At 25.6% G+C, this 15,912-nt stretch overlaps 1 protein-coding gene and 1 non-coding gene across 2 annotated transcripts; both read left to right on the top strand.

Annotated features, from left to right (window-relative positions):
- The first annotated feature begins 8,155 nt into the window (after window positions 1–8,155).
- On the top strand, window positions 8,156–8,253 carry LOC124913495. Its single transcript, XR_007096741.1, has one exon. It is a non-coding gene; the product is annotated as a small nucleolar RNA Z103 (small nucleolar RNA).
- Window positions 8,254–11,117: 2,864 nt separating this feature from the next.
- LOC124912399 (CBL-interacting serine/threonine-protein kinase 6) lies at window positions 11,118–13,004 on the top strand. Its single transcript, XM_047453012.1, has one exon. It carries the CDS (start codon window positions 11,474–11,476, stop codon window positions 12,764–12,766), a length of 1,293 nt encoding a protein of 430 aa, XP_047308968.1. The 5' UTR covers window positions 11,118–11,473; the 3' UTR covers window positions 12,767–13,004.
- Window positions 13,005–15,912: the final 2,908 nt, after the last annotated feature.

The following is a 15,912-nucleotide window of genomic DNA, read 5'->3' as shown; positions in this document are numbered from 1 at the left end:
GAGCATTAAAGAAAAATTAGTCTAATATTCCACCGTGATGACCCACTAAATTTAAAGGGTTTTCATATGTAATCGAACTTGTGATATTTTGGTCTTTTAATCAACTATTATTACTGGGTTACATTGGTATAAAATTTTGAATTTTTTAGTATCATATCAAGAGTTTAGTGTAAAAAAACACTTAAAAACATATGATAATTTAAGACAAAATTAGGATGTTAGGTTAAGGTGGCCTTCACCCAAAACCAAACATTTTTTATTTGATTTTTTAACTGTTGACGTGACTTTATTTATAAATTTTTTAATTTAATTTCATGAATTATAAATAAATGATAAAATTTATATTTATAAACTTGTTTTATCTATAATTTTTTCTATTTTTTTTAATTTATCTCAACTTTTTAAAACTTTGTATTACTAAAAAGATAGATTCTGATTTATTTATTATTTTTCTTGTTGGGTTGTTTTCTTCCTTACAACTAGTATTTGTCATTTTTCAACTACATTTTTAGATAGATGAAAGTGGGGATATAAAGTCAAATTGAAAATAAAGTAATTTATGGGGAAAGCAATGATAAGTCAAGTCAAGTTGAAAGCTAACACTTTGAATCCTTGTGAATCAAATCAATTAAATAATGTTGGGTATCTATCTTCTTTTTTTAAAAAATATATTGGATTAATAATTTAAATGGAGTTATCTCAAATAAATAAAATAAAATAAATGACTGATTGATTTTGAGTCTTTTGAGTAGGTATGTAATGGGACCAGGGAGGAACCGCAAACATTTGAATTCTGTGAACAAAAACGGAAAATTACAAACCGCTATCAACAAATTTAGACACGAGGATATCAAAATCTTGATTAATTAATTAATTAATTAATGTCTCAATCAACTATATTAATTAATGGTTACATTTAAACTATAAATTTAATATATATATTCAGTTAAGTCATAACTTTTTTAGTTTGTGTAATTGATAAAAGAAGTATTTTTATACATTATTAAAAACTTAGTTAATATCAAAATTGTATGATTTGGTAATAATTGGAGTAGAAAATTCATATTCATATTAATAAATTCATGAAACCTTGTATTGAGCCGTGTAGGAGTGGGTTTATACATTGAATATTTAGTTTATTTGAAAAACTATGACCATTTTTAATAATGACATTATTATAATTGTTGTCTAAATATTGATCTTAGAAGCCTAAATTGTAATAGAATTCAATGCTTTATTAGAAGATTTTTTATTTTTTTTGTTTTAAGAGTTTGTTCGGTAATTGTTTATTTAAAAATGTTGATGAGGCGATAATTTTTTTTTTATATAGTATTAGACTTGAAATATATTATTATATAATAATAAATAATGTTTTTTTAAAATAAAATATTTTAATTAATTAAGTAATGTAATTAATTAAAAGGGATGAAATATTGTTTGATTATATTTGTATTTTTTTTTATATAGTTCATCGAACTCAATGCCTAAGTATTTATTTAAAAGACTGTGCTTCATTTTTTTAAATGGATAGTTTTGTTAAAATTAAAATGAAATTAGTTAATATAGAAATATGGGTTATTTTAGTGTTTTTTAGAATGAATGATTAAAATGTATTATTTTAAATTTAAATTAATAAAAGTAAGATAAAGTTATATTTTAATATTTTTATTCATAAATAAAGTAATTTGATAATTAATTATAATAATAAAATAATTTTTTTTTTTTTAATAAATATTTACTATATATATTGAATATTTATGTATAAAATAAGAAATTGACAGTGGCACGCCTAGACCCGACAGAATGAGAGAGATGAGTATGAAAGAAGCAAGAATCCAAATTACATATGGCACGCCAAGAAAGAATTTACTTTTTTTTTTAATTGTTCATGTAATAATAAAACACAATAATAGTTTAAACATAACTAAACTTATCAATTTAAAAAATAAAACAGTCACTAATTATTTTATAAACTATTTTTCTTACACTATAAAAGTTATCATTAATAATAATGAAAAGTTAGTTGTTAGCTTAGCTGGTAGTTGCATGTAATTCCGTTGACTTGTGCATGTGGTAATCGGTGATTTTTTTCGGATTTGCGAGATGTCTGTCTACAGAAATTGTCGTGTAGTTGCTGTTAACTGACACATATGTAAAACAATTAATATTTAAATTGATGTCTATTTTATTAATTATTTATTATAGCTGGACTCCAATATTATTATATATTTTTGATGAAAACCATTGTATAGATGATAATTGATAACCAATGCATGTTATTACACTAATACTAATCATTAATGGGACATCAGAACATGTATTTAAGGATCTTGATAATTTACCTATGAATTTGCTACTGTTCTGGTCGCTTTAAGATAAAATTAAAGAGATTATAATAACATTTTTTTTTAACAAATAATTCAAGTTATGCGGTTTTAATCTCAATTCAATAGGTTGTTTTGAGTTTTTTTGTTTGACTAGTATTTGACCGAATATTGGGCGAAGATGTTATTGTCTCCACCTTACTCTACTCTGAATCTATCTCGATTAGGTTGAAAAACTATTAAACATATTTTAAAATGTAACATTATTAATATATTTATTTATTTTTTATATTTTATAGATAATTTTTTTTTATAAAATTTTACTATATTACATAAAAACATTCTTTCATCTAATTTCATCATAAAAATATATATATTTTAAATTGTATGTCATAACTTATAAACCGTGTTTCGCGATGATTTCTCGAAATTGAAAAAGGCGGGAAGGATGATAAATGACTCTTTGACCCAATATGACTTATTTTCATACCTATGCATAACCTCTTTTCAAATAAGAAAGCTTCATAATGGAATCTAAAATCTTTAATTTATTAAAAAAATATTATCACTTAAACTAATATAATAAATTTAAAATAATATTTGTGTATCATTAATGGTCAATAAAATCATATATATATATATATATATATATTTTTATTTATTATGATTGAATATAATTTTTATAATTATAATAATGTGTTTATACTTTATATATACTAGTTAAAAATAAAATCCTAATTATAATATAATAAAAAAAATATCATTCAAATATTACTTTTTATTTTGGATTTCTATGACTAATTAGAATTATTTATATATCTAACCGTCACATAATGAAAAAATAATCATCCTATCCTTACAAACTAGACATAAATATTGATGTGATTTTTATTTATTTTCAATCAACATTTTATGAAATATTTTGGGCTTGGGCTATTGAGGAAACCCAAAATCCAAATGGACTCAATTACTTCTTTTAGTTATACTTTTTAACAGACTATTTTTCAAGTGACTCTATAGCCTATTCATCTATAGTTGGGCCTGGCCCATTTATTCAATGACTTTTAAGAAGATAGGGTCATTCAGAAGTAATGCATTACTATATAGCGTATTCAACTATAGTTGGGTCTGGCCCATTTATTCAATGACTATTAAGAAAATATGATCATTCAGAAGTAATGCCTTACCGGATATATATTGTTCCACTTCAACTTAAAGTGCTTATAGCGCTTATAGTTGGAATCAAACCATAACATCTTAAGTCGACTTTTACCAGTGAGTTACTTTGATGGGTAACCATAAAAGATATAAAATAATTGAATATTTCTTTATAGGATTAAAAATATATATAATAAAGAAATTGACATTGAAATCATGATATTTTTTACTTTTAAGTTATTAACTAAAAAATATATAAGAAATGCATACATTTTCTTAAGCTAACCAAAAATTAATGATTTGAACAGCACTATCAAGCCCATATCAATTATAAAACAAGAGTTATGAACAAGGCCCTAACATGAGGTTGGGAATTGAAAGACATTATGTCATTCTTATTTGTTTTTATAATAGTTTAGCTAAAATTAATAAAGTAAATTTATTTGATTAATTATCTTTTGTAAACTTAAGTAAAAGATTAAAACCTTAAATAAACATATTTTTATTTTTATTTGTTAAAAGTGGTCATAGACTCATATGTCAATAAATAAGTTGTATCTTGGGCTGCTCATGTTGATTTTTGTAAAATAAGTATTCCTATATATCTATATTATAGTTTGTTTTTCAAGTTTATAAATAAATAAAAATATTTTGTTGGACGTAACAAATAATTATTAATAATTTCTTTTAAGTGATTTTTAAAGTTTTTTTATTGTCTTTGATAGATAAGTCATGGCCCATAGGATTGTTGGGCTTCCGATGTATCCCTCTATATAATATTGGTCATCTCTCAATTAATTTTATCAAAATATAACTTCAAGATTTGTGACTTGAATTATTTTCAGAGAATAATTAGTACAATCTGTTTTAGTGAGTCTCTCAATTAAATCAGATAATTCTAAGTAAGATATTATAACAAAAAAAACTACCTAGCTTAGCTAGTTGGCAGCTATGCATCGTGAACTGCATCGGGAAGGGAACCGATCTCTCTTTTATAGATTGTTTTCTTCGGTTTTGAAGTAGCGAAGAAGCTCTATACAAAGAAGTAAGTCCGCCTGGACACAATAGGTAATGAAACTAGATGTTTTCGAACTAGCACTAAAACCTAGGCGAATGACAATTCTATGGTAAAAAACATAGTCAAATTCATTTGGTCCTTGTTTTGGCTTTCTTGCTTTCTGTCATATCTTTCCATTATAACTTGATCATATCAAACCAAAGATATGTACTTTCTTAAATAAGACATTTATCACTTAAAATTATCTTAATAAGTTAATTTCAAAATTCTATATCCATAAGAAAAAGATAAAGCTACCAAATATGTGATTAGCTAAAGATGTGATTAATCAACCACCAATTCAGGCAATCATAGAATTAATTATCAAACAGCTGGTCATCTGATTATTTGGTAAACATAAATACATGAGGTTGAGATAATTACATGTAATTAAATTTTCTATTATCTTTATAAAATTCCTCGTTAAAATTGTCATTTAGTCATAAATTGACATCCAATTAGTAGTATTTTCGTGTCTTATATGTCAATGGATGAGGATAAAATTAGCTAGGTAAATAATTGGGTAAGAACATAATTAGGTAAATAATTTTTGTCACAAAATGTCTTAATTTGTAAAACTTTTTGATGAACTTTATGATCAAATAAGTGAGTTATTTTCAACCTTTATGACCTAACAAACAAATCATGAAAGGTGTCACATTGTACATGGTTAGGATAGAGTCACCACCAAACAATTAATTTATCTAATTTTTAGGTTGTATATAAATGAAATAATATTATTGAATTGGAAATTATTGAAGTAGATAAATTAAATTAAATTATTTAATCTTATCTTATCTTTTATTTCTCTCTTTCTTTATGTCCTTGCATTATGATGATTCTTCACATGTATAGAAAGGGTTCATAATGTCAGAGTGGCCTCTCACAAGTAAGAAAGAAGGGAATCAATAAATATATTTTTATGAGTCAGTTGGGTTTTTCTTTCTTTTATATAAAAAATTATTCAATGAAATGGGGCACGGTTCTGGGAAGACAGACAGAACTATGGTGTACAATTATTTCTATATGAATTCATGTATATTATTAAAGATTGTGTCACAACAATAATACTAATAATAATTCATTGATATTCAATGCCAAATTAATTAGGTGTTACTCTTCTTGTAGTACAAGATAGTGAGTTTTAATTTCAGAAATCACAAAATTATGTTAGATGATATTAATGTTAGTTTGGAAATGCATGGCATCAAATGGAAGTAATAGGAGGTTGAATGTCAATAATTTTATTTGAAAACACTTTATTTTCAATTATTTCATATTAATTTATTGATTTATGTGAGATAATATTTGAAACATTGTTTAAATATATATCAAGCCCGAATTTAGGTCGTGTTCATCAAATGTGGCTCGAACTTTGAATTGTGTTATATAGAGCTCGATGTATCAAAATTTTAACCATTTGGAGTTTTTTTTCTAAATGGACAAAACGTCTGTCATATTATTTTAATATAATATTTTTAATTTTCTAATTAATTTATCATGTTTTAAACGTATTTTTTTATAAAAAAAAAATAGTATTAATTTAAGATTTACGCATTCTAATGGTCAAGTTTGTTTGAGTGACTATAAAAATATGAAATGTAATGAAAATTTTGAAAAAAATTGAATAGAGATAGTTTTTATTAATTTTAATAAAATTTCGTCACAAAATACATTTTAACACAGTTATAAATTATAATTTTAAATGCACTTATTTTTAACAACACAAGAAAAGTTAGGAGCTACATAGTATTTTTCATCATTATTAATCATTTGAGTTCTTTTAATAAGTTCTAATTGAATTAGACAGTATTTTATAAATATGTACAACAATAAACTAAAAAGATACTAATAAATATCAATAATTAATCTCATATCAATTTGTTAAAGGTCGCAAGTAAATCTCATATCGATTTAAAAATACTAGTTTGTCTCATAAATTTGTTAAATAATAATAATTAAAAAAATGAGTAAGCAAATAAAAAAACACTAGCAAACTCTTGATCTCGTGGGATATATATGAACCCGTGAAGATAAAAATTGATTGTTTCCGAATCGACTTGTGCTAAGATAAATCCAACCTAGTATTTCGACTTGTGCTAAGATACATCCAACCTAGTGTTCTAGTATTTGTAAGAAGAGATAGTTGAGTGTGAGGATCTTTTCTCCATTGACAATGAGTGGTAGAAATTTGTTACAGGTGGATCAAGGAAAATGAGTTAGATCGATAGAAAAAATACAAATATATAGGTTCCTTTATTAATTTTGTTGGAAAGTGAATAAATACATACTTCTATAGGTAGCCCATACTAATTTTTATTTTATAAAATATTACATTCGATATTAGGATTTTGGGACGACTTTCACACATTTCTCGTCCCGACCTTGAACCCAACATGGGACTTTCTTCTTCGATGCTCATTTTCGATCTTGGCTTTAAAACCGATTTAAATAATCCGAATTTATGGGTACTAATGTTATCCCTATTTGTGGTCCCTCAATTCATGTTACCTTTTGTTTGCCACTAAATAATTTGTTTTTCATTTTTTCAATTTATTCAAGGATATTTATAAAATGAGTATTATCTATAGAAATACCAACCGTATCTTGACATGTTATTGTCCCTTGATCTTCAAACATTTTTTTAGCATTTTATTTGTTATCATCATGTTAAAACTGATCCATGTTAAAACAAGTCATTTCATTAAATTTCTCATATTTATATGAATAGAGGGAATATTCATGTCCATAAATATTTTTTAAATGTAGAATGTTCGTTTCAATTAATTGATGGTTGCAAAATTTATAAACATTCAATAATATATATATATATATTAAAGAATATATAAAAATGATTAACTAAAGGTTTTAAGTTTAATTTTTAATAAATACACCTTATTTAAATAGAGTGACATTCTTTAATTTGTGAGAAATAAATAAATAAAAATATCTTGAATTAGAAACACATCCATATCCTATGTATGGATTAGATCAACGCCTCTTTCAACGGGCGTGGTTTTCAAAGAATTTTGAAAGCGGTTAGATAATTCAATTTTTTTATAAATGAAAAATTATGTGGTGGCACGTGAGTGATACTATAGTACATGATCAACGGCCCTGATGAATTGTGGTCGATCTGTCTCTGTCATTGTCTTCTGTCGCGGTTTCTAAATGAAATACAGCTACGTTTTGTGACCGTTGAAACCATGGATTTTTTTTAGAAAGAATCTTTGCTGGGCCATGTTATCATGTGAAGCCACTGCATAATGCAGTTAATTACAACACTTGCAATTTAAATCATATTCACCCTTTATTTATGTTATGTTTATCATACTATTCATAATTTATTCCTAAATTTATTTGTTAATCTATCTAGTGTTATAAATTATTTGATTCAATTTATTCATTTAAATTAGTATAATAGTTTATTCGCAATCACGAGTATTTGCATCTTAATTTCCAAATCAAATTAGCCCTCTTTAACTAAATTATTGTTTTTTTTTCTTTTTAATATATACATTAAATATTTTCTTATTCAATGATTATTCATATTTTTGTACCGTTTCTTTATTTTGATCCACCGAATCGAAGGTATATATCTGTTCCGATTTCCTTGACAGATGTGATGATGCTTTCCCAAGATGATCGAAGATGAAATTATCGAGCGCGGTTCTTATTAAATGAGAAATCCAAATCAGAAATCTTCTTATCCATGTATGAAGTTTTTCTTAATATATAACTTTAATATTGTTTCGATTTGGATTCACTAAACCAAAATAAAAAAAAAATTATTCTTAATTTTCAATTTAGTAGTTGTATTTTATATTATATTAAACAAATATAATGAATTTATATTACTTTTAAAGATAGTACTAACATAATTTAGTTTGTTAACACATATTTTTACTTAGGAATCAAATTTTGTGGTTTTTTATTTATCTTGGGTGGCCGTGTGAGGGTAAAATGCCTTAGGCTATCTCGTGTATCTTTTAAATGTGACACATAATTGAGAAAACTTTTTTTCAACTTAATTGAAAACTAATATCCATTTATTAGATTATTAAAACTTAAATTATTAAGGTATGGTCTCGGGTTATCATAAGAACATTGTGTTTGATGTAAAAATGAATATTGAATAAAATAATTAAATTATTCTTAGTATTAATATTTAAAAAGTTGTGATAGAAGAATAAGATGACACTTTTTTGGTTTATTAATTCTTTAAAACATAAATTTATGCTTTATATTTTAATTGATATATAATTTGATTTAAAAAATGATAATAGATTGAATAATTAAATACATATATACATGCTCTATAATGTTCATATTAAATAATTTTAAAAGAAGAGAAATTTGTATTGTATTTGTTTTATAAGTGTAATTGTATATATATAAGAAAGAGACAAGGATGTTGATGGTGATGACGATGTTCATCATGTGTAACAAACAATTAACTAATACAATTTATTTGTTCTTGGTTGGTCTGGTTGACCCACAAATGATTAAAGTTCAAATCAAATAAGCCTTCCTCAGTTTCCTCTAATTATAATTTTCATTCATTAATTATCAATCTAGATTATTGTTTCTAATTATTTGTTCTTTACTTAGTTTGTTTCGAAGAATTAAAGCGTTTTGAATGTAAATCGAGTTTAATATTTTTACGATTATGGTCGAATAATTTTCGATAAGAACAACCGAACGACCGCTATAAATGTCGTGGACAAATTGTTTTCTTACTATGAAAGAAGAACTCACCCCATTAGAATGATAGTCTTAAATGGTAGGCCTAAAATTAACATGACTCTTCCCAGTTGTTTCTTTTTGGAATGTGCATTCTATCACATGGGATTGAGTGACAAATATTATTATTATTATATCACTATCATTGTTTTGTTATTATCATTTCATTTCATTTTACTAACTATTATAATCAGAATATTCTTATTTGTTTGGACAAGTGATATTAATTAATCTAATTTAATTCAAAACCCCCGTGTCTCAAAATATATATTTATTTGACCGACTATATATTTTGAAATTATTGAAATTTTATGCAGAAAATTATACATGTGTTTTGAAATTCAATTAATTTAAATTCTATGATTATTGTTATTGTACAATTAAGTTATTGATTTTTGTTTGTACTCCTTAATTTTTGTAGTTAGTGTGTTCAATTTGTATTGAATTTCAATTTTAATTAATATTTCATTTTAAAATATTATAACATAAACAAGTCTGGTATATATTTGGTAACTGTGTTCTTAGAAAATTTATAATTGTGTCTAGTTTAGAAATCCTTACATTCATTTTTATTTATTTATTATAAAATATAACCAATTTATTCATATTGTTTTAACTAAAATATTTATAAATTTATTTATAATAAAATATAGTTAAAGAAGTGGTGATGATTTAATGTGATTGTGAAAAAATTTGAGAGTACAAAGATTTAATTCAAGATTTTTTTTTTTTTTTTTTATGAAACGATACTCATTATTAAATTTTTATGTGTCACGAGAAAGTTGAATAATTGACATCTCACTCACATATTTTTACATTGTCGATGAGTGATTTGTATTTTAAGTCTTTTGTGGAGTAATATTATCATATTCATTGTCGAATCTTTGATTAGTTGCTGAGAAGTTTGAATTGATTCGACTATGGGCGGATCTATGTAAGGTTTCGGATGGGCTGGAGCTCGCCTAATATATATATATATATATTATTAATGTAATATTATCTCTTAATTTTTTAACTTTTTTAATTTAGTGTACGATTTTTTTTATCTAATTAAAAATTACAAAATTACCTTTATTAACTTTCGCTTTATCCATAATTTATTCGTTATTTTTTAAGTTCAAACTCAATTAATTCGAATTTTTAGATTCATACCTAAATGCGACTGAGATGTAAGACCTTCATATTTGAGTTAACATCCCAATTATTTTATTATGGACTATCTGGGTGGAGAAAAATCATTAACATTTAATAATTGTAGTCGTGTAATATATTGGGTAACATGTCTTTTTCTTTTTTTCAGGTTATTTTTATCGTTTTACTTGAATAATTCTTATAATTTTTGAAATAAATATACAATTTTATTTTTTTGTTTTTTTAACAAGTGGTTGGTGATTGATTTAAAATACTATCATATTATTTTTTAACTTATAAATAATTTATGTATTAAATAATGTGTTAAACAAATTAATAAAAATAAAAAATAAAAATAACTCTTGAAACATTCAAAGACCAAAGACAGTCACATACTCAAAGATTTTTGCCTATCAAGTAGAAGGATAGTCCAAAAATGTATCAAGGGTAAAAACGTAAATCAAATAATCAACAATGGCGGTTTCCTGCGAAGCAGGTGATTACATCAAGTAACTTTATTTCATTTCACTACACTCGAATCGTGGCACTATTCTACTGATTACTTAACAATGACAAACTTCAACTCTCAATAATTTACCGCCACGTGTCCGATACACTTTACCTGATGTTACACCAGAAAAAAAGGGTAAACACGTCATTTCATCTCCTGTAACTGATTATAAAATGGAGTAGGATCAATGACTATTGAAAGAGAAAGTGAAAATCGCGAGATTTCGAAATCGCAGAGAGATTAGTGGTGGCTGAAACCCTAGAGAGAGAAATCAATATCGGAAAACTTATTTGGGAATGCAGAGAGATGGTAGTACCTTCGCTTTCAAAGGCTGAAATCGGTGGTAGAGCTAAGAAGATTGGCGGTGGCCGGAATTGTCACCGGAAACATGTTGAAGACGGGTGAACTATTCGCCTCTAATCGCCGCTCCGATCTCATACTTATCGTCTCTATCTAGAGACACAATCTATCTATCTATATATCTATAATTTTACTTTCGTCTGTAAATTTCTTTACAAATCGGATTCAAGCTTTGTAGATCCGATAAAAATGGTGGAAAAAATCGATCAGTGTAACGTTTTGAAAGGAAAGTACGAGCTCGGACGGCAGTTAGGTCATGGAACCTTCGCAAAAGTGTACCACGCGAGGAATCTACAGAACGGGAAGAGCGTAGCAATGAAGGTCGTCGGGAAGGAGAAGATAATCAAAGTAGGGATGATGGATCAGGTAAAACGAGAGATCTCTGTTATGAAAATGGTTGAGCATCCAAATATAGTCGAATTACATGAAGTTATGGCGAGCAAAACGAAGATATATTTCGCGATGGAGCTCGTTCGCGGCGGTGAGCTTTTCTCAAAGATATCAAAAGGTCGTCTTCGTGAAGAATCGGCTAGACATTACTTTCAACAGCTCATCTCCGCCGTTGATTTCTGCCATAGCCGTGGCGTTTATCATCGTGATTTAAAACCTGAAAATCTACTTCTTGATGATGAAGGTAATCTTAAGGTAACTGATTTCGGTTTAAGCGCTTTTGCTGAACATCTCCGGCAAGACGGTTTACTTCATACGACGTGTGGAACTCCGGCGTATGTTGCGCCGGAGGTGATCGGAAAGAAAGGATATGATGGAGCTAAGGCGGATATATGGTCATGCGGTGTTATCTTGTTTGTTCTTCTTGCTGGATATCTACCGTTTCAAGATGATAACGTGATGGCTATGTATAGGAAAATCTGTAAAGGAGATTTCAAATGCCCACCTTGGTTCTCATCTGAATCCAGGAGATTGATAACGAAATTGCTTGATCCAAATCCCAATTCGAGGATTTCGATAGCGAAAATCATGGATTCTGTATGGTTCAAGAAGAGTGTTCCAAGAGTAATGAAGGAGAAGAATGATGAATTATGTAAAGAAGGGTATGAGGAGATGAATGCGTTTCATATAATATCTTTATCTGAAGGATTTGATTTGTCTCCTCTGTTTGAGGAGAAAAGGCGAGATAAGGAAGAACTTAGATTTGCAACAACGATGTCGGCTAGCAGCTTGATATCGTTGTTGGAGGAGGTTGCGGAGAAGGCTGGGAAGTTTGATGTGGTGAAGAAGGGTGGAGGTGAAGAGAACACGACTAGTGTGAGGCTGCAGGGACAAGTGAATGGTCGGAGAGGAAAGCTTGGAATTGCGGCTGATATATTTGCGTTTACACCTTCGTTTCTGGTTGTGGAGGTGAAGAAATCGGGTGGTGATAGCTTAGAGTATAATGAGTTCTGTAATATGCAACTCAGGCCGGCTTTGAAAGATATAGTCTGGAGCTGTTGCTGCCCGGAGGTTGAGAATTCAGGTCAGTAGAATTGTAATTTGTTGTTTTGTGTGTTTAGATCTGAGATTAAGAAGATGAAAAGATTGTGTTCTTTGTTTAGTTTATTTTGGTGTTCATCTATTTCTGTTCTTGTTTGTTTGTTTGTTCTTGTGTGTTTTTGTTGTTGTCTTGTTGTTCATATTGTCATCTTTATAATAATTTTAGGGTTGGAAGAGATTGTTGTCTTAGATCTTGGATCAATAATGAAGATTATTTTTCAATGGTTTATGAATTTGAATTTTAATTTGAATACCCGTATAGAATTGTTTGATTGAGTAATGAAATTGAAATATGAGAGTCTCAATCATAAACTTTATTCATTATAAGAGATATCACCTCAATAAAGTATCCCTTCTCCCATAACTCTTTTAAAGTTGCCTTTTAAGGATATACTTTGGTACTTTTTTTCAATTAAATTAATGAAAGATAATATTTTTGAGAATTTTTAAAAAAGTATTAAAGTATTTTATTAATATATGATAAAATAAGATATAATATATTTTAGTATTTTATACTAACTAATTAGTTTCATTTTAACTTAATGGCACCGTTGATAATGAGTTCTAAATATTATAATTTTGCAAAATAAATTCACCACAAAAAATTATAATAAAACACATTTTAAGTTTAAACTCATTTTTTTCTCTACCTCTTTTCTCAACGTTTAAGTTTATAATCTTAGCGCATTTATCTTCGTTACTTTTAAATATTTTTTATTCATTATTTTTTGATCTATTTCATTATTTTTTAATCATTTTATTTATAATCTCTTATCTATTTAAACTCTTTTAAATTGTTTTATTCATTCTCTTTCATTTATTTTAAATATTTTATGTAATTATATAAAATTATTATAACAATAAAATATAAATTTAAATATATTTTTATTTATTATTTATAATATATATATATATATTTTAATATATGAAATAATTAAGGAAAATATGAAATATAAATATACTTTTAATTTATAATTATAATTTTTGAAATCAAATTAGTCTAAAAATTTATATGAATCAAAACTGACAAAAATGAATAATGATGGAAGGAAGAAAGTGAGAGACCAAAAATAAATTTATAATTGAAAGATTGAGTAAGAGATAGAGAAAGTATAAAGGAGTGAAAAGATATATATAATAATAAATTACTTTTTTTTATTATATCAACTTATATTATCTTAATATTAAATATTTTAATATATATCTATATATTTTTTATATTATATTTATATTAAATATTTTTTAAATTATAAAAATTAATATATTTATATTATTTATTTACAAATATATTAATTTTTAATTTAAGTTGTTTATTAATATTTAAAATTATATATTAACAAAAAATTATAAAATTTAATATAATAATATAATTTATTTTTAAATATACTATTTTTTAATTTAAATTATTTATTAATATTTAAAATTAAATTAATAAATATATATAATATTAATTATTAAATAATATTATAAATAAAAAAATAACAAGTTAGGTGTATAATTAAGCTTAACGAGCTAAAATTATATTAAACGTGAATACGAATAAGATAACGTTAATAAGTTGAGATCAACCTAGTCTTATTTTCTGAAATGTTCATAAGCATTTCATACTATTTACCTTATTTCAATAGCTAGAAATGGATGTTTTGATATGTTAGCTTAATAAATTAATGATTATTTAAGTTTGATTTTATTTATTGATGATTATTAAAGTCTTAAATTATTGTGAATATGTTGAATTAAACATATTATGCACACTCATACATAATATATCCTTACAAATGACCTTATTATTTAGGCGTTATCTATATATATATATAATGATGCTTAATTTTTAAAGTGTCCGGATTGCCGGGTCGAGAGCTGTGGTTAATTTGGATACTTGGGTCGGATTGTGGGTTTACCCGTTTTTAAATTTAAAATGGTTAAAAATACAATTAAAAATGCTAGAGGTATGTTTCGAACTTGCAACCTAACAAAAACAAGTACAACTCTTTAACCAACTAGGGTACAAAGACTTTATATATTAAATTCAAACACCAAATTTGATAAATGCGGGACGTTTTAATATTAATATAAGTTCAACTTTTTAACTAACTAATATATAATGATGTTGAGTAAATGGATACCTGGGTCGAATTATGTGTTGACCCACCCATAAATTTAAAACGGTTAAAAATAAAATTAAGAATGTTATCCGTAATTTTTTTCACGGTTTTTTATATTATTACTCGTGCAAATGCACGGGCTTGCACGGACTAAATGCTAGTTTCAATAATCATACAAAATAAAAATAGTACTGTCTCTTTTATTGCATCACTCAACCAAAATAAAAAAAATATTGATCTCTTCAAAATGATACATAATTATTATTTTTCAAAATAATTTATCCAAACAAAGCTATATGTGATAAAACACAACAAAAAGAGATTAATGAAGAATTTTTTAAGTGTGCTTGAACTAAGAGAATTGAAATTGATATTATATTTATAATTTTAATTCTTATATTTGAAAAAATTATAAATTATAATTATAACTATAATTATAACAAAAATAATTTAAATAAATATTATCATGTTATTAAAATATTAGATAAACACAACGTATTAGAGTAATTTAAAAGAAAATAATTTTGTTTTCCACCCATAAAAAGAATAAAAATATTGTAAATGATAAATTAACAAGATATTTTGTTTGAAAGATATAAATAATAAAATATTACAATTATAATTTTAATTTTAGATTGAAATTAAACACTCCCATTATAGTATAATATTTTCCATGCTTCTTCATAGTGAGTGGAACTTATAATGCTTAATTTTTCATAGTCTAAAGATTATTATATAATATGCCCATAACAACAACCAACCATTGATTTAATTAATTAAGCTTCTACACAATAATTTATTCCTTTCAAGCTATTATTATAATAGATTATTCAGCTAGAAAAATCAAATTAGCACTAATTTTTGCCAGCATCTCACTTTCATCATTTCTACAATGAAAATATCTAATTATCTGTCCCACACTATTGTTTTAAAATATTATATATATTATTCTCTCTAATTTTATTTTATTAATGGTAATATTGGATCCATTGAATGAGATGTCACATTCAGAATATGTCCAAATTTCAATAA

This window comes from Impatiens glandulifera, chromosome 8, assembly GCF_907164915.1.
Source record: "Impatiens glandulifera chromosome 8, dImpGla2.1, whole genome shotgun sequence".
In the NCBI taxonomy this organism is placed as follows: domain Eukaryota; kingdom Viridiplantae; phylum Streptophyta; class Magnoliopsida; order Ericales; family Balsaminaceae; genus Impatiens; species Impatiens glandulifera.
Note: the sequence above shows the minus strand (reverse complement) of the source record. Positions and strands in the feature narration are given on the sequence as shown.